Here is a 20,222-nt window from a genome sequence, read left to right as displayed (position 1 = left end):
GAGGGAGCCAGCGGTACTGAGGTTATCGCCGGTATCAATGTCGGCATCAGAGGAGCATCGACGTCAGGAGCGCAGGTGATGGCTGTCCAGAGATCCCACGCTGGTAGCAGTGAGCTGCGGTGCAGGCCCCCCTGGACCGACCGACCTTCAGACCCGGCCCCGAGGCGACGTTTGGATTCCATGTCGTCCTCTTCGGTACCGGGAGGTACCGCTGGCGTGCGAGCGAAGGCGAAGAAGCACCGCCATCAGTCACCTTCCCGCCACGTTACCGAGAGCTCCGGGTCACCGAAGGATTCGGTACCCGGTGAAGCGTCGATGCCGGGAGGACCGCTCGCCCTCCATACAAGAGGTGTCGATGCGCTGTGCTCCGGACAGCCTGGTATCGCCTCCGCACCCCAGGCAGGTTCTCAGCTCATCGCCGGTACCGGCCCCACTGCCTTGCTCGACAGCCACTCTGGACGAGCGCCTTAGAGCCATACTTCCAGACATTCTGGAAGGGCTGCTGCGACCTTCTGCTCTGGTACCACCGGTGCCTGCGCTGGCGGTACCGTTGAGTGATGCGGCAGTTGGCTCTCCGCCCGTGGTGCGGACTGCGACGCCGGTACCGTTTGCGGCATTGGCGTTTGCTGCCACCCAGGAGGACTTCCCGCCGACGTCACTGGAGGGAGCTTCGTCGCCGCCGGCGCGGGAGTCTTCCTCTCGGCACCGCCATAGAGGACCGGGTTCCTTGGCGTCGGGACGGGCTCGGCTTCGGACTGAAGTTCGTGAACTTGTCTGATACCGACGGTGAGGCCTCGTGGGAGGCGGAGGAGGACACCAGGTATTTCTCTGACGAGGAGTCTTGTGGTCTTTCCTCTGATCCCACTCCTTCACCAGAGAGAAAGCTTTCTCCCCCTGAGAATCTGTCTTTCTTGTCCTTTGTCCAGGAAATGTCTACGGCCATTCCCTTCCCAGTGGTTACTGAGGATGAGCCCAGGGCTGAGATGTTTGAGGTCCTGGACTATCCTTCACCACCTAAGGAGTCGTCCACTGTTCCACTTTAATAATGTCCTGAAGCAGACATTGTTGGGGAACTGGGCGAAACCATTAAGTAACTCCCACTTCCCCTAGAAGGTTGAGTCCCAGTATTGGATCCATGGGGATCCGAAGTTGATGAAGACCCAGTTGCCTCATGACTCTGGAGTTGTGGATTTGGCTCTCAAGAAAGCCAAGAGTAGTAGAGATTACGCTTCGGCGCCCCCGGGGCGTGAGTCTAAGACTCTAGACTCTTTTGGGAGGAAGGCCTAGCATTCTGCTATGCTCGTGTCCAATATTCAGTCCTACCTGCTCTACACAAGCATCCACTTGTGGAACAATGTGCAGCAGCTGGCGGACTTTGTCGATAAGCTTCCGGCCAAGCCTTTTCAGGAGGTGGTCAGGCAGCTGAAGGCGTTTAGGAAATTCCTGTCCGAGGGTGGCTACAATTCTTTGGATGTAGCATCCAGGGCCGCTGCCCAAGGTATAGTGATGCGCAGACTCTCATGGCTGCGTGCCTCTGACCTGGAGAATAGAGTCCAGCAGCGGATAGCGGATGCTCCTTGCCGGGGGGATAACATTTTTGGTGAGCGCGTCGAATAGGTGGTAGAACAGCTCCACCAGTGGGACACCGCATTCGACAAGCTCTCCCACCTGACGCCTTCAGCATCTACCTCTTCAGGTAGATGTTTTTACGGGGGTCGGAAGAATGCTCCCTACGCTTACAATATGCGCAGGTACAATCCTCCTTCCTGCCAGCCTCAGGCTAAGCCCCAGCGCGCTCGTTCCCGTCAACAGCGTGTGGACTCCACAGGCCCCTGCGGCTCCCCAGCAAAAGCAAGGGACGGGCTTTTGACTGGCTCCAGGCGAGCATAGCCGAGATAAGTGTCTGTGCCGGATGGTCGGAGAGAGATTAAAGTTTTTTCAGCAAAGGTGGCCTCTTGTAACCTCCGACCAGTTTGTTTTTCAAATAGTCCGGCTAGGATACGCCTTCAATTTGATCTCAAAACCTACAAATTGTCCTCCGGGTGCTCAGTCCTTCAGCTTCCAACACAAGCAGGTACTTGCAGAGGAACTCTTCGCCCTTGCAGTGCCAATGCGGTCGAGCCCATGCCACTGGGGCAGAAGGCTGGGATTCTATTCTAGGTACTTTCTTATGGAAAAGAAAACAGGGGGGATGCGTCCCATCCTAGACCTAAGGGCCCTGAACAAATAACTGGTCCTAGAAAAGTTCAGGATGCTTTCCCTGGGCATCCTTCTTACCGTGATTCAGAAAAACGATTGTGCTCTCAGGACTTAAAGGACGCCTATACTCGCATCCCGATACTGCCAGCTCACAGGAAGTATCTTTAATTCTGCCTGGGAGCACGGCACTTTCAGTACTGTGTGCTACCCTTTGGCCTCGCCTCTGCGCGCAGGGTGTTCACGAAATGCCTGGCGGTGGTGGCGGCGTCTTTACGCAGATTGGTAATGCATGTGTTCCCTTATCTCGACGATTGGCTGGTAAAGACACCTCAGAGGCAGGAGCTCTACGAGTCCATGCAGGTGACTATTCAACTCCTGGAGCTACTAGGGTTGTGATAAATTATGCAAAGTCCCACCTTCTTCCAGTTCAAAGACTAGAATTCATAGGAGCTCTGCTGGACTCCCAGACGGCTCATGTCTACCTCCCTGAGGCGAGGACAGACAATCTTCTGTCCCTTGTTTCCTTGGTATGAGCGTCGCAGCAGATCACAGCTCGGCAGATGTTGAGATTGCTCGGCCACATGGCCTCCACAGTTCATTTAACTTCCATGGCCTGCCTTCACATGCAATCAGCTTCAATGGACCCTAGCTTCCCAGTGGTTTGAAGCTGCAGGAAATCTAGAGGACGTGATCCAACTGTCCACGAGTTTTTCTCACCTCCCTGCATTGTTGGACAATTCGCTCCAATTTGACCTTGGGATGTCCCTTTCAAATTCCTCAGCCGCAAAAAGTGCTGACGACGGATGCGTCTCTCCGGGGGTGGGAGCTCATGTCGATGTGCTCACACTCAAGGGAGTTGGTCCCTCCAGGAAACAGGTTTTCAGATCAACCTCCTGGAAGTTGCGAGCGGTCTGGAACGCGCTAAAGGCTTTCAGAGATGGGCTGTATCATCAAATTATTCAAATTCAGACAGACAATCAGGTTGCTATGTACTACATCAACAAGCAGGGGGGCACCCTATCTCGCCCTCTGTGTCAGGAAGCCGTTAGGATGTGGCTTTGGGCTCGCCAGCACGGCATGTTTCTCCAAGCCACGTATCTGGCAGGTGTAAACAACAGTCTGGGCGACAGGTTGAGCAGGATAATGCAACCTCACAAGTGGTCTCTCAACTCGAGAGTAGTACGCAAGATGTTCCAAGTGTGGGGCACCCCCTTGGTAGATCTTTTTGCCACTCAGTTTAACCACAAGGTCCATCAGTTCTGTTCCAGACATCAGGCCCACGGTAGACTAGCACCGGATGCCTTTCTCCTTCATTGGGGGGAGGGCCTCCTGTATGCGTATCCTCCCATACCCTTGGTAGGGAAGACTTTGCTGAAACTCAAGCAGGATCATGGGACCATGATTCTGATCGCTCCATTCTGGCCGGTCAGATCTGGTTCCCTCTGAACCGTGGAGATTGGAGTGTTTTCCAACCCTCATTACTCAGAATGAGGGGGTGCTTCTGCATCCCAACCTCCAGTCTCGCACGGCCTGGATGTTGAGAGCGTAGACTTCGCCTCCTTGGGTCTTTTCTGAGGGTGTCTCCCGAGTCTTTGCTTGCATCCAGGAAAGATTCCACAAAGAGGTGTTATTTTTTTTTTTTTTATGTTTTTATTAATAAGAGTAACAGACTTCCATCTTACAACCATTTTTCCGCTCAAAGGCCACTGCCAGCGTAGAGCGTACATCAACTAGATTTCCAAGTACCTTACCAAAACTATACATAACATATGTAGTACAGAGTATTTAACATTGAACGTGAACTCCTAAGCACCTATCAGCCATCTAACAATCCTTAATACCCCAGACCTATCTGGGTTATGTCCCCATGACTGTGCGATACGTTACCCTCTTCATGTGCTTCTATCCATACACATCCATTCGTTCATGTCCGTTCTCTTAATTTTCTCATTATTATCCCCCCTGTCCCTCCTCCCCTATCCCCTTCCTATTCGTGTGACTGCAGGCCCTTTGTGGCGCTCTCCCTGTGCCCCCTCGTCACTTATGTCTCCCTGTTGGGAAGCTGTGTTAAGCACTGATAACTCCTTTGCCATAGGTGTCGGCTTGGTGGCGGTCTGCTCCATTCATATTCAAACTGACCTCCCCCCTCCCATCCCGCCATCTGTTTCATACTTGTGTACCACTTATTCAGAGGGGGAGGATTCTTGTCTCTCCAGTGTTGTAATATAACCTTTTTAGCCAGCACCAGTGCTAGGAGAACAAACCTAGAATGGAACAAGTTAACCCTTGTGTGCGCAAGTCCGTCTCTGAGCCCATTAGTAAGATCCTGTAGCTCCATTCTATGGGCTGCTCTATCACTTCTTCCAAGTGCTTCAGCACTCCTTTCCAAAAACCCTGTAATTGCCCACATTCCACAAAGTGGTGTGCTAAGGTACCCTTTTGGTTCACACACTTTCGCAGTCTTCAGAGTCCCACAATCTCATTGTTTTGCCCCTGCTCCTCGTAATATATGCCTGATGTAGTATTTTAAATTGGGTTTCATGACAGCTCACATTGGGCGTTATTTTGTAGGCTAGCTCGAAGCAGTTCTGTAACTCTTTGTTCGAGACTTCCAAGTCTACCGTTTTACTCCACTGTCCTGCCAATGTATCAACCATTACTGCTGGCCTCCAAGTTTTCCCCAAGTAATACCAATGTGAGAGTTTGTTGGTCCCCGGCGGTACTTGTTTAAACACCACATCTAGTGCCGTAAATGTTGGAAGCTTATCTGCTTTGCCTCGCAGCGTGAATACATGATGTCTAATTTGTAAATATGAGAAAAACAACTTCTGTGGGATGTGCCAACGTTCCTGACATTCTGCAAAGGAGAGAATCTGGGCTCCCCCCTCCCCCACTACTTGCCCTACATACCTACATCCTCTCTTTACCCATTCCTTAATATGTGTAGGTCCTACGCCTGCTGGGAATCCCGGATTGTCCTGTAGTTCTAAGAATGGCGATGGCCCCTCTGTAGCTCCTATCCTATGGCGCCACCACTCCCATGCCATCTTTAGCGTCCTCGTAAGAGGTGTAAGCTTAACCTGTGTGCTCCTAACCTGCAAGCCATTAAGCACTGAGCAATGCTGGTTGGCGTTCTGCCACACTTCTGGCGGTGCAAGACATAATGTCCCGAGTGCAGCTCGTGTATCCACCTCAGGAGCGCCGCTACATTATAAAGCCGGAGATCTGGCAAATTAGCTCCCCTTCATTTCTTGCCCTCGTTAATTTATTATATCTTATCCTAGCTCTTTTGCCTCCCCAAATGAAAGATAAAATTGCTCCCCTGTATACCCCCTCATCCTTACTATGTACCCACAAAGGCACCATTTGCAGGGCATATAAAATCTTTGGGAATAGCACCATTTTTACCAGTGCGATCCTGCCCATGAGTGCACTGGTAGATCTTTCCACTGCCACATAAGCGCTTAATTGCTTCTAACTTATCTCTAACATTTTTCTGGTATATGATCTTATAATCTAAGTGTAAATACACGCCCAAATACTTCATAGGACCCCGCGTCCAAGTTAGGGGGAAATCTGGACAGTTCTTACTTATACTGTTACTAGACAACGCCATTGCTTCTGATTTCTCAAAGCTAATTCTTAACCCTGAAAAAGTGCCAAATTGCTGGATAAGATTAATTAGAATAGGGATCCCCTTATTGGCCTCCCCCAAAAAAGATCAACATATCATCAGCAAAGAGGTTAATTTTGTATTCTGCCTGCCCTCTTTGAATTCCCTGGAGCTCCCGTGTCTGCCTGATTTTACTCGCTAAGGGCTCCCATGCCAAGACAAATAGCATAGGCGACAGTGGGCAGCCTTGTCGTGTACCTCTCTGCAACACAAATGAGGAGGATAGTTCGTTATTTACCATTATTTGTGCCGTGGGGTTCCTGTATAAAGCCCTTACTCCCTGCAAGAACTCCCCATGTATTCCAAATTGCGGCAGCACCCAAAAAGGTAGTCCCATAAATCTTGTCAAACGCTTTTTCTGCGTCTAGACCTGGCGATGACTTTATCTCCCGATTGATTCCCCTCTGCCTGAATGACACTTAAAGCTCTTAATATATTAGTAGAGGCGTATCTTCTCGGTACGAAGCCAGACTGGTCTGGATGCACCAGAGATGGCAAAACCTTACCTAATCTTGCAGCCATAATACTAGCAAATAGTTTATATCTTGATTCAAAGGGATATAGGCCTGTATGAGCCCAATAATTCTTTATCGCGTCCCGGCTTAGGAAGTACTATTATAGAGGCATGCGTTAAATCTCCCACAAATTGTCCTTCCTGACACAGCGTATCACACAATTCACTAAAAGGCCCTGCCAACTGTCCTCCCAGGATCTTATAAAATTCGGGTCCTAGCCCGTCTGGCCCCGGGGCCTTTGCTAATTTAAGCTTTTTACTACTGCTTGAATTTCAGGTCCTGTGATGCCCATGTTCAAAGTTACTCTCTGCTCCTGCGTCAGGGAAGGTAAATCAAGATTCCGAAAAAATTCCTCCCGCTGTTTCCTATCACTGCTTCCCCTATCAAAGAGATTTGTAAAAATCTACAAACGCTTCTTTTATCTCCTCCACCTTACTGACTACTTGCCCCTTTGTAGTTTTAATGCGGCTTACCAATTGTTTTGCCGCTCTGTTTCGAACTAGGTTAGCCAGTAGGCTACCTGTCTTGTTGCCCCACCTATGGAGTTTGTATTTATATACTAGGATGTCCCTTGCCGCTCTTTGATTCAAGATGCTATTAATTTGACATTTTAGCTCTCTAAAGACTACCTGCTGCTTTGCATCGCCCCTCATCACTTTAATCCGAACGGCCTGCAGCATCCTCAATTTCTCTAGTAGTTCCTCATCGCTCTTTTTCCTGGTTCTCGCCGTGTATTCTATGATCTTACCCCTCATCACGGTTTCCTGCTTCCCACAGGTTATTGGGCTAGCAACTGAGGATGTTGTCTATTATATATTGCTTCCATTCTTGTTGAAGGAATTCACGAAATTCCCTTTCTTGATATAAAGTGGGGTTCATTCTCCAACTGACTTTTTTCCCTCCCCCATTGATATTACAGTCTACCCAAACCATACTGTGATCCGATACTACCTCCGCCTCAATTTCTGCTGCCCGACTCCGGGCAAAGAGTGGCTGCGCTACCAGTATATAGTCAGTCTCGCCCTACATTTGTGCCGTGTGAGTAAAAAGTATAATCTTTCTCATCGGGGTGCAAGACTCTCCAAATGTCTACTAACCCTAGATCCTGTTGGAGTAAATTTATACCCCTAACCCCCTGCCCCTTGGGTCGTGGCTTGGGTGGATTACAATCAATTAACGGGTCTGCTGTTATGTTAAAGTCTCCCCCTACGAACATTTTGTATTCCTTCAGTGGGGCCAGGGCCGCTAGCAGTTGCAGATAAAACTTGTGCGAGTAAATGTTGGGCGCATAACCGAGCATAACAGCGTCTTCTCCCCCTGTAAGGTCCCTAACCAGATTACAAATCTACCCTCTGGATCTTGGATCACCCTATGACAGGTGCTGTCGATCCCTTTTCGCATAAGTATCGCCACACCTCTCCGCCTGCTGTTAAAAGAGCAAAGACGAGTTCGCCTACCAGCCCTGCTTCAGTTGATATGCTCTGATGACGACAAATGTGTCTCCTGCAGTAGCAACATATCCACCTTCATTTGTTTACTATAGTGCAAGATCTTTTTCCGTTTTATGGGAGAGTGTATACCGTCTACATTAAGGGTTGCTACCCGCAAACTACCCATTTTCCCATGCCTGAGCCATGCTTGTATGACAATACATTGCTTTATTTTTTTTCCCAGGGTAGCATCCCGCAGTGCCACCCCAGAACCTTAATGACCCTTGCTTCCTCCCTTGCCTTGTCTGTATCCTCGTTTAAGGTGCAGTTTCTCATTCTGCAGCACATGAACTCCTTAAGCCTTTATATGCTTCTTGTTTCTCATCTGAGCCTTTCCCTCCCCCCCCTCTGACTCACCCACCCCCTCCCCCCTCCCCGCCCTCTCCTCCTTCCCTCCTGTACCCCATGCGCATTGCCATCCATTCTTCTTATCTTCCCAGCACTCCCCCATGCACATCTCCGTGACTGCCAAGCTCCTCCCCTCCCTTCTTCCACCCTGTCCTCCTTGATTGAGGTATCTCCCCCCTCAACCATCCCCATGTTACTGAATTGCTCCCTCCCCTCCCCCCAGCTCCCCCCAGATACAACGTGAAACTGAAAGGAAATATTACTTTCGCTTAAACACAGATTAACTCAATCACAAAGTCAGATACCTCCCCCTTTCAACCCTAACAGTGTTACTCCCAAATGTTTCCCAACCTTTAAACTGAAAGAAAAACATTAGATGCTGTGAACTGTACTTTATTACCACTCATCTTCCCTGGCGCTCTTGCAAAGTCTCTCTCATACTGGGGCATCCAGATTCTGTCAGAGCTGCACATGCTGCGGTGAAATGCTTTATAGCAGTTCCTTCTGTGCGATCCGTCATCTCATTTAAGCCTGGAGGCTCGCCCCTGTTGCTGCCTTGCTTGGCTCTGCCTGTTATATATGTAACGTCCTCTCCACTCTTTAAGAAAGAGAGTTACACAGTTTTTCAATCTTGTAAATGGCTTCGGTGGATTGCTGCCACAAAAGTCTGGATGCTACACAGGGGTGGTGTTTCTCAAGGCTATGTACTCACTGTTCTTATCTCGTTAGTCGACAGTATATTCTTTTTTGTCCTTTTCAAGTCTGCTCCCATATAACCTTTTTGCTGTTTTTTATTATTTAACCATTCACATTCATTTTTGTTGATTTAGCATTCTTGTCCAGTTCGCCTTCCGTCCTGCCCCCACTCCGCCGCTCGAATCCAGCTCTCTCTATAGCTTACCCAGAAAAGCCTGCAGTTCTTCCACCTTTGTGAGGGTGAATGATTGATTTTGATGAGTGATTCGTACTTTGGCTGGGTACTGTAGTGCAAATTTAATTTTTTTCTCAAACAGCTGGGTGCAAACGGCGTTAACAATCTCCGTTGCTCCATAACTCGGAAGGAGAAATCTTGAAACATCAGTATTCGCTTTCCATTGTATTCCACGTTTCTCTGCTTCTTGTATTGATCTAGTATTTTTGCTTTAACAGCATAGTTCATATAGCGTGCAATAACCACTCTTGGCTTTACAGCCTGCTCTCTGCGCTGCCCAATACGATGAATTCTTTCCACTTGTCCCTGGCCTAGGTCTGGTGCCAGCCCCAGTTGCCGGGGAATCTCCCGCTCTGCTAGATCTTTCAGCTCTGCTTCATTGAGTGATTCAGGGAAGCCCATGAACCGGATGTTATTTCGTCGTCCTCTATTTTCCTGATCCTCCACCCTCTCAGTTAAAGTGCGAACTTGTGCCTCCAAGTCCCCGATGCGTCCAGCCGCTTCTGCCATCTGGTCTTCTTGCGAAGATATTCTTTCCTCAGCCTGTTGTAGGCGGACCGCGTGGCTCGCTATACATTCTTTTATGTCGTCCATGCCCGCATTCAGCTTAGCAAGTTATCGTCTAACAACTGGGGACATGTTTTTTATGGATACTTGCACCAAATCCTCTGATACCGGCGAGACGTTTGAGTTGCGGAGCTGTGCAGATGGCGATGCATTCAATGCCTGCGACGCCATTTTGCTTTTTGCCACGCTGCTCTTTTCTTTTCCAGATCGCAGCGCTTTTTCTGGCATCCCTGGCTCCTTTACCTGTTAGAGCTTCGCGATTTACTTCTCCACGCTTTCAACTGGTTTGCCGTGCTGTTTGATAGGGGGTAGGTGTTCAATCTGCGCTTTTAATTTGGGGTATGAAGCTGAGGGGAAGGGAGCCGAGCCAGCAGACGTCCGTTCAGCTCTCGTGCATCACGTGACCCCCCACAAAGAGGTGTTATGCTTTCAAATGGAAGAGGGTTTGCCGTCTGTGTGACAGCCAGGCCCTAGATCCTCGTTCTGTCCTACACAGACCCTGCTTGAATACCTTCTGCACTTGTCCGAGTCTGGTCTTATGACCAACTCTGTAAGAGTTCACCTTAGTGCGATTAGTGTTTTCCATTATCGTGTAGAGGTTAAGCCTATCTCGGGACAGCCTTTAGTTGTTCGCTTCATGAGAGGTTTGCTTTTGTCAAAGCCCCCTATCAAGCCTCCTACAGTGTCATGGGATCTCAATGTCGTTCTCACCCAGCTGATGAAACCTCCTTTTGAGCCTCTGAATTCTTGCCATCTGAAGTACTTGACCTGGAAGGTCATTTTCTTGGTGGCAGTCACTTCAGCTTGTAGAGTCAGTGAGCTTCAGGCCTTAGTAGCTCATGCTCCTTATACCAAATTTCATCATAACAGAGTAGTCCTCCGCACTCACCCTAAGTTCTTGCCAAAGGTGGTGTCGGAGTTCCATCTTAACCAGTCAATTGTCTTGCCAACATTCTTTCCCCGGCCTGATACCCGCGCTGCCTGAACGTCAGTTGCACACATTGGACTGCAAGTGAGCATTGGCCTTCTATCTGGAGTGGACAAGCCCACACAGACAGTCCCCCCAATTGTTTGTTTTCTTTTGACCCCCAATAGAAGGGGAGTGGCTGTCGGGAAACACACTATCTCAAATTGGCTAGCAGATTGCATTTCCTTCACTTAAGCCCAAGCTGGGCTGACTCTTGAGGGCCATGTCACGGCTCATAGTGTTCGAGCCATGGCAGCGTCAGTGGCCCACTTGAAGTCAGCCACATCTCATTACTGCCTACAGCAGGATACCCGGTGCTGCAGAATCTGTTTGGGTTTTAGAATCCAACTCCACACCCCTAGGCCCATTTTTATTCTGTTGCAGGCTGCACTCTGATAGTTGTTTCTGTTTAGGTCAATCTCAGTTATGTCCTCGCCGTTGCAAGGTCTAATTGACCAATGTTTGTTGTTTTGAGTGAGCCTGGGGGCTAGGGATACCCCAATCGTGAGAGCAGCCTGCTTGTCCTCGGAGAAAGCGAGGTTACTAACCTGTAGCAGGTATTCTCCGAGGACAGCAGGCTGATTCTTCTCACAAACCTGCCCGTCTCCCCTTTGGAGTTGTCTTCTCTTGTTTTTGCTATTTACTGGACTGGCGAGCACGCTTGCGTTCGGGCCGGAAGACGGTCGCGCTATGTGCGATGCATGTGGATCACGCGAGGAGCTAGCAAACTTCTGTTGCTAGGAAGATCTGATCCTGGGGCTGCCGTGGACGTCGCCCAATCGTGAGAACAATCAGCCTGCTGTCCTCGGGGAATACCTGCTACAGGTTAATAACCTCGCTATATTGTACAAGCCTGCCGAGACTTGTCTGAAGTACCTGATTTAAAAAAAAAAAAAATGTTCCCATAAACTGAGTCAAGAGATGCAAAAACCAAAACAGAGACAGAATGCCAAAAAGCATGGTCTCAGTCTCGAGGAAAGAGTTGTAAGAGCAGTCATTTACTTTGGTGCCTGATCATGCAGTGTTCTATGAATCAACATACAAACCTTAAATTGACATCGGGCTTCAGTAGCATAGCAATGGTGTCACTCTATCAGATCTTTGTTTCCCACAGATCAGTTTCGCTGCAGAATTTTGTAACACTTGCAAACGTCACATAGATGTAGCTGTGCATCCTAGATATAGGAATTGCAATAATCTAGTTATGACACAAGTGCCTGAACCACCCATTGAAAGAGATCTTGATCAAAGTACTTCTTTATATTCTGAAGCTCCTTTTACTTTAACAAAGATTCTTTTAATTAGATGTTTAATTTGCCATCGTAGAATCGTATTTTAATCCATTTATCTATTTTTAAATTTAGATTCAGGAAATGAGATCCAAAGAAATCCTAGCTCCTACAATGGAGACCTAAATGGCCTGTTGCTGCCAGACCCAATAGCAGCAGGAGATGGAGTCTTGCTGTCAGAGCCAAATCTCCGGAACGCTGCCATGGTAAACTACAGGAGAAGCAAGTCATGTAAGTGTTAAAGACTAAAGTAGGAATATTTTTTTTGTTATGTATACTTTTAACTGCCATTCTCTTCCCCCCCCCCCCCCCCCCCCCCCCCCCCCCCCCCCCCCCCCCCCCCCCCCCCCACAAATATGTTGGCTGATAGCATTTAGTATAAAACCTTTCATCAGGAGCAAGGACATCCTTTGGAATGGAGAAGGGTAGCCCAAATTCTGGCATGTGCCCATGCTTTTATTAACCAAACAAAGTCTTAACTTGCATGGCAGTGACTGTCTTCACCTCTTCCGCTTCCACTGACAAGTACAGAACATTTACATCTTAAACTTTCATGTATTGTCTCCTTTGCCAATTTAACTCTGAAACCTGAATATACAGGGCTCTGTAGTTTTGTGAGATATGCCAGTATTGCATTTCCAAGTGGCAGCATGGAAGTCAGAAGAGGAGAATGTAGTTAAGTGCTGTTTTTGGCAGGGTAATCAGCCTTGGACTCTGCTCCCTCCATAGAGTTAGCTGTTTTTAAGAGTGTAAAGTACTGTTATGTGTTAACTTATTGGGAGAAAACAATCTATAATTACCAAAGAAAGCTTGCTTGCTTCTCTAGATTGTTTTGCAAGCCATTCAGTATTTCATCTGCAATCAAAACAGGAATCATCTACCAAAGTGGTGGAGAACCAGAAACGGTGACAGCTGAGCAGTTGGTCCTTATTTGCTGTATTCCTGTTGGGATCTGTGTACTAAAGGTTTTCTCCCTTTTTTGTGTTTGAGAAAATTTTTAATACATACAGATCTAAGTTAAGAAGTAGCTATAGTTTGCTTTGCTTAGTTACCATAATTGCTTACAGTGAGCAGAAGCAAGAATTTTAAACATGCATTTGTTTTCTATTCTGTGGCATATCCAGGCTTTCCTGAGCACAAGTCGCAGCATAGTCCACATAGAATTAATCTAGTTCAATTATAAGTATTAGCTTTGTTGTTAACAGAGAGGCAGAGTCCTGAAATGTTGTTCAGGAAACAAAAGTTTTACAAGAAAACTGTTAATATTCTGTCCTTGGAGAACATTCGCATCTGGATGGGTCATTCCATGTCAATTCAACCAATGGTCCTCATCTCACCATTTCAGAAATTGGCAGTGTTTTTTTTTTGTGCCGGTACGCGCCAGTACGGCGTACCGGCACCTTTGTGAGGTCCAGCTCACCTGCCCGCTCCCTTCCGTTCATGCACCCGTGCTCCCTGATTTGAAATCTTTAATTTACCCGAAGTCACAGCGAACCGGCAGTAAAAGCAGCAGGCAGGCTCGCCTCCTCGTCGCTTCCCTTCCCTCTCAGCGTGTCCCGTCCTCACGGAAAGGAAATTAAATCAGAGGAAGGCGGGACGAGCTAAGAGGGAAGGGAAGCGACGAGGAGGCGAGCCTGCCTGCTGCTTTTACTGCCTGTTTGCCGTGACTTTGGGTAAACTAAAGATTTCAAGGCAGGGAGCATGGGTGCACGAATGGGAAGTCGGGGAGCTGAGGTTTGAACGAATCGCCGGACATGATGGGGAGGGGAGCAGAATTGCTGGACATGTAGGGGCAGGAGGGCAGGGGAGAGAGGAGAATCGCTGGACATGGATTTGAGGGGCAGGCGGGGAAGAGAATTGCTGGACATGGATAGGAGGGGAGGGCAGGGGAGAGAGGAGAATCGCTGGACATAGATAGGAGGGGGAGGACAAGGAAGAGAGAATTGCTGGACATGGAGGGGAGGGCAGGGGAGAGGAGAATCGCTGGACATGGATGGGAGGGGAAGGCAGGGAAGAGAGAATTGCTGGACATGGATGGGAGGGGAGAGCAGGGGAGAGAGAAGACATGCTGGACATGGATGGGAGGGCAGGAGAGAGAATCGCTGGACATGGATGTCAGGGGAGGACAGGGGGCAGAGGAGAATCGCTGGACATGGATGTCAGGGGAGGACAGGGGGGCAGAGGAGAATCGCTGGACATGGATGAGAGGGGGAGAGCAGGGGAGAGAGGAGAATCGCTGGACATGGATGTCAGGGGAGGGCAGGGAAGAGAGAATTGCTGGACATGGGAGAGGAGGACAGGGGACAGAGGAGAATTGCTGCACATGGATGAAGGAGAGGGGAGAGAGAATTATTGCTTTATATGGATACAGGGGAGGGAAGAGAGGAGAAATGCTGGACATGAATGGAGGAGAGGGAAGAAAAAAAAGAAGATGCACATGGATGGAGATGAGGGAAAGGGAAGAAAGGAGAAAAACTGCACATGGATGGAGAAAATAGGCCAAAGCTGGATCCACGTTATACGTCCTCCAGTCAATTCCATGGAGGAGGACCCAGCTTTTACTTATGGATGTAGGGTAGGAAATGAAGGAGGAAAGTAAAGAAATGGACAGGAAGCCCTGGAAACGGAGTTAAGAGAACAGATAGAGAGCAGCAGAATCAGAGACTGGGACCAATATGGATAGAAAAACAGTCACCAGACAAAGGTAGAAAAAAATCATTTTATTTTCATTTTAGTGTTTGGAATATGTCCACATTGAGAATTTACATCTGCTGCCTTATTATGCACTGGGTATACTGGAGCTGTAATAGCTTATAGAAATTATTTATAATGGAAAAAAAAATCACGTTATGGTTTTCTCCTATACTAGTATAATATGTTCAATGATGTCTGTTTATATGCGCCATGGCTGGTATAAGGGGTGTGGCTATTGCAGTGCTTTTTTTGTGCCGGTACGGCGTACCAGCACCTTTTTTTTGTAGGTCCCCTCCCTGACCCAGTCCCCACTTGCCTACCTGCTCCGTGCTGACGACCCTCTTCTCCTGCCACCCGGCACCGTGACCCAGCCTTTAAAAAATTCTGCGGAGCGGTGCCTCATGTCTGCCTGTAAAAGAAGAAAAATCACCTCGACGGCCGGCCTTCCCTCACTGTGTCCCGCCCTCTGACATAACTTCCTATTTCCGCAAGGGCGGAACACAGTGAGGGAAGGCCAACGGACGAGGCGATTTTTCTTCTTTTACAGGGAGACACGAGGCACTGCTCCGCCGCTTCGTAGATTTTTTTTAAAGGCTGGGTCACGGTGCCGGGTGGCAGGAGAAGAGGGTCGTCGGCACGGAGCTTGTAGGCAGGTGGGGACTGGGTCGGGGAGGGGGGCTCAGATGGGTATGGGTGGCTGGAGGGAGGGGGAGCAGGGAAACGAGAAGGACATGGGTGGATGGCAGGGGAGGGCGGGGGGGGCGGGTGGTCAGCGCAGTTCGTGGCCAACAAAGATTTGGACACCTTTTAGGTCTTAATAACTCTTCCATTGTGATCTACAGCTGTGAAATTTGCACCACTTATTCAGAACTAGTGAAAAAGGCCCGTTTCTGACAGAAATGAAGCGGGCGCTAGCAAGGTTTTCGTCGGAGAGTGTGTGTGAGATTGACTGTGTGAGAGAGAGCGAATGTGCTAGTGTGTGTGTGTGTGTGACAGAGAGTGAGAGTGGGTGTGAGTGTGTCCGCGCGCGCGAGAGAGAGAGAGAGAGAGAGAGAGAGAGAGAGAGAGAGAGAGAGTGTGTGTGTGTGAGAGAATCGGAGCGTGTGCCAAGGTCCCCCTTCATCCCTCCCTCCGAGTTCCAGGGTCATCCCTCCCCTCTGAGTTCCAGGGTCCCCTTCCCTCCCTCCCTTCCAGTTCCATACTCCGCCTCCCAGTTCCAGGGTCCCCCTACCAGTTCAAGGGTCCCTCCCCCTCCCTCCCAGTTCCATTGTCCTGTCCCCTCACTTCCTCCCTCCGAGGTGCTTGGTGGTGGTGGGGTTGCTATTTGCTGTTAACCTAAGGAGACACTGCTTCTGGCGTCCAGCAGCTAAGTTCTATCCTGACCCACAGGCAGCTGGAGCTCCCTCATATTCTTTCAGTGACACACATTGACAGGCAACGGCTGGATAAAGTGTTTGAGTGATATTTAGTTTAGATTTCATGATATTCATATGTACAGATGTGTAGCTTTCAAATAAATTAAAAAGGTGTGCAGTAAGAAACCAAAAAGAAAAACCTTTTGTCCTTTACCTGTTAAGGCGCAGTTTATCCAGTAGAAACAGCTTTAGACGTGTTTCAGATGGAAGAAGGGAAAAAAACCCAACAAAGTGTATCAGCAGCTCGTAGGTGTGCTTGGTTTTGAGTGTATGGGAATGACGGCTGTGTTGGGGAGTGGAAATAGAGATTAACCAAGGGGGCTCCTTGCTTACATTGTAGTTGATTGGGTCAGTTTCACTCATTCGTAGTAATCGTCCTGGTGCATGGCCAGAGTGGGAGAGGAGAGGGGGGTGCGGCGGAACGGTGAGCGAGCGGCTGCGGGAGGGTGGGTGAGGGGGAGTGTGAGCGGGGGGACGGGGTGCAATGGTGGTTTTGTTTGGTTTTGAGTGTATGGGAATGACGGCTGCGTTGGCGAGTGGAAACAGAGATTAACCAATGGGCTTCCTTGATTCGTTGTGTGTTTGCTCCGCCCTCGACATCACGTTGTGACGCAAGGGCGGGGCAGACACTCATGGCCAAACCGGATATCTTGGCCGCCTCAAGTTTCCGGTTGGAGGTGCCTTTTATATAGAGAGATATTGTGTAAATTCAGGAACTGCAACCAGTTTTGAGCTTGGACACATGGTTTATGAGATACTGAATACAATTCCATTTTTAACAGTCTCATGTAGCACAATGCCACTTTCAGCAAACCAATGTGCCAAAGATATTAAAGGGAAAGTTTTCATATTTTACCTGTTATATTTAAGTCATTTTTATTATGGAATTAAACAGTAACATTGTTAGTGACCATTCCTTTGTTACATTTTAAACCTTGTACAAATATAGCCATATTAACATCTTTCTTTCTAATAAGGTCTCAATTCCTTTTTTTTTTTTTTTTTTTATTAGCCCCCCCTTCCCTTCCCTTCCTCTAGCATCTCAAGCCAGCTTGGGTCTGTCCAATATGACTCAAACTTTTTATAATTATCTGTTCAAAATTCGGCTTCTCGCCGCCGGGGTTAATGTACTCAGAAATAAACACCAGCATTGCTGCCAGCTCTCCCCGTTTCTTGATGAAACGTCTCTGACTGCCATTTTCTCCATTCGCACCAGAGTAATCATGCGCAATCTCCATTCCTGTAGCGTTGGACAGTTATTTGTAATCCATTTGGCCATTATGCATTGTTGTGCTATTATGACAGTCTTTCCTAAGAATACTTTCAGCCCTTTCACTGAGCGCCACGGTGCTCTGAAGTGATTAAACAACAATCTCGCATCTAACTGCCATTTCACTTTCCACAATTTAGAAACCTGGGATGTTATGACTTTCCAGAACTTTTGTATTTCCTTGCATGTCCACAGCATGTGACCCAACGTTGCTCCGTCTACTCCACATTTGGGACATTCCCCCCACGGGGACATGCCCATATGAAACGCCCTTCTAGGCGCCACGTACATCCGCATCACTGTTTTATACTGTATTTCCCAGTGAGCTGCATAGTTTGAGCGTCTCTTGATTGACAGAATATAGTCTTTAAGCAGGTCTTCCGTGATGACTATGGATAAATCTTTTCCCCAAATTTCTGCCAACCTCTTATAGTCCACCTCTGGGGTCATATCTTTTATGTGGCGGTGATGGAACGCCAACGGCACTTTATCCTGCGCCCTTAAAGAGTATGCTGAAGACAGTTCTTCCTGCACATCCTCCGTCAAGTCTGTCCATGGCAATGTCTTAATGTAATGTTGCAACTGTGCATAGTGAAAATAATCTCTTGAAGGAATTAAAAACTCTGTCTTCAATTCTGAAAATGACTTAAGCTTGCCTTCCAACGTCAGGACTTGTAACAAATATGTCATTCCTTTTAATTTCCACCTATTAAAGGCTGGATAGATGCATCCTGGCTCAAAGTTAGGATTGTTCACAATAGAAAGATAAGGAGTTACTTTGGGCGAGAACTGGTGCCTCCGGCATATCCATTTCCAGTTTGCCTTGGCTGAACTCATGATCCCCGTGACTTTCAATATCTCTGGTACGTCACCTCCTCCTGAATGTAGACAATTACTAAAATGCGTCTGTGAAAGCAGGCTGAGTTCCAGCTCTGTGTTTGAGAAGTAGGATGTCTGGCGAAACCAGTCATTGATGTGACGCATCCCACTGGCAGTTGTTATATTCTTAATACTGATTAATCCCAGACCACCATACTCTACTGGGGTACACAAAGTTTCCAGTGATAGACGAGCTCTTTTCCCTCTCCACAAGAACTTTCTTAACATTTTGTTCAGACTGCGCTCTTCTTTGTTTCTCAAAAATAAAGGCAACAATTGAAATACATACAACCATTTAGGTACAATGCACATATTAAACAGGGCTATTCTTCCCCATAAATTTAATGGCAATGATTCCCATCCCTTCAAATTCTGTTCGGTATCCTTCAGTAGCCGTTGTATGTTAAGTGTATAAACCTGTCCTAAATCCACTGATAACCATATCCCCAAGTATTTAAGTGTTCCACCTGCTCGTTTAAAGGGGAACTCATGTCCTTCTCTGTCTACCAAATTGGGGGTGATTGACAAAGCCAGGGACTTGTCTAGATTTAAGGTGAACCCCGCCACCCTCCTATACCTGGCTAAAACCTCTAACAGGTGATTAAGCGAACATTTGACATCTGTTATTATCACCAAAAGGTCATCAGCGTATGCTAATACTTTTATTTGGCGCTTATCCAAACTCACCCCCTTAATGGCTTCTGCTTCATTTATTTGTCTCAGTAACGGTTCCAAAGTAAGCACAAACAGTAGAGGAGACAGGGGGCACCCTTGTCTCGTACCACGTTCTACTGGAAATTCTTCACTTAGTGACCCATTTGCCAATACTGCCGCTCTTGGTTGGCTGTACAAGGCTTTTACTGCTTTTCCAAACCATTCCCCAAATCCCAGTTGCTCCAGAGTCCGGAAGAGGAAATCCCAACTCACTTTATCGAAAGCTTTTTCGGCGTCCAGACTCAGGAGCATCGCAGGGTCTCTCCTCTCCTGACATATAGCCATCGCCACCAGGGCCTTCCGTACATTTAAAACCGATGACCTATTCCTAACGAATCCCACTTGATCCGGTCCTACCAATCTAGAAAGAACATCAGCCATGCGTTCCGCCAGAAGTTTTGCTAATATTTTAATGTCTACATTCAATAATGATATGGGTCTGTACGACTCTGCTGATTCTTTTGGTTTCCCTGGTTTTAATATTAAAGTAATTGTTGATGTATTAGCGTATTGGGGTAACTTGCCACCCTCTATCACCTCATCAAAATAATCTATCAATGCCCCCCTTGCTCTCAGTGGTAGCATTTTATAAAATTCACCTGAAAATCCATCAGGCCCTGGCGCAGAGTATGACTTCAGTTTTTTTTATTACTGCCTGCAATTCCTTTGCCGTCAAAGGGGCATTTAGGGCTTGCTGTTCCTCTACTGTCAGCCTGGGAAGCCCCGATTGTGCCAAATACATCCCAATCCTCTGTGGGCTTTCTAACTGTTCTTTTTTGTATAAAGTGGCAAAGTGTGAAGCCAAAATTTTAGCAATTTGTGTTGGGTTGTTAGTTAGTTGTCCCTGTCGATTTCTAAGCGCGTCAATTGTTCGTGGGCCATTCCAGGTCTTTATAGCCCTGGCCAGCATGCGACCCAGTCGATTACCATATCTCTCTAGCCTATATCTCTTATACAGGTGGGAGTGTGTTTCTTTTTCATGCAGCAATGTGTTAAGGGACACCTGTGTGGCCTTCAACGTCTCTAGCTTCATTGGGGTTGGGTTCTCCGCATAAGCTTTCTTTGCTCGTCTCAGTTGCGTCTCTAGTAAAAGCACACTTGCTGCCGCTTTCTTCTTTTTAAGGGCAACATACGCTATAATGGCTCCCCGGAGGACGGCCTTAAAGGTCGACCAGAACAGGGACATCTGATCTGCATGCTGTGCGTTATCCGCTTCAAATTCCTCCCACTTCTTGTCAATATATTTTTGAAATTGTGGATCGGCCCCCAGA

The 20,222-nt window shown here is 47.9% G+C and overlaps 1 protein-coding gene across 1 annotated transcript in view; it reads left to right on the top strand.

Annotated features, from left to right (window-relative positions):
- The window catches only part of EDC4 (enhancer of mRNA decapping 4), a 1,195,039-nt gene that overhangs the window by 23,676 nt on the left and 1,151,141 nt on the right, over positions 1–20,222 (top strand). The window contains 2 exon segments of the mRNA XM_030203662.1: positions 12,055–12,189; positions 12,192–12,210. Of these exon segments, the coding sequence (XP_030059522.1) occupies positions 12,055–12,189; positions 12,192–12,210 (154 nt within the window).

This window comes from Microcaecilia unicolor, chromosome 5 (assembly GCF_901765095.1).
Source record: "Microcaecilia unicolor chromosome 5, aMicUni1.1, whole genome shotgun sequence".
In the NCBI taxonomy this organism is placed as follows: Eukaryota; Metazoa; Chordata; class Amphibia; order Gymnophiona; family Siphonopidae; genus Microcaecilia; species Microcaecilia unicolor.
This window is presented reverse-complemented; position numbering and strand designations above follow the sequence as displayed.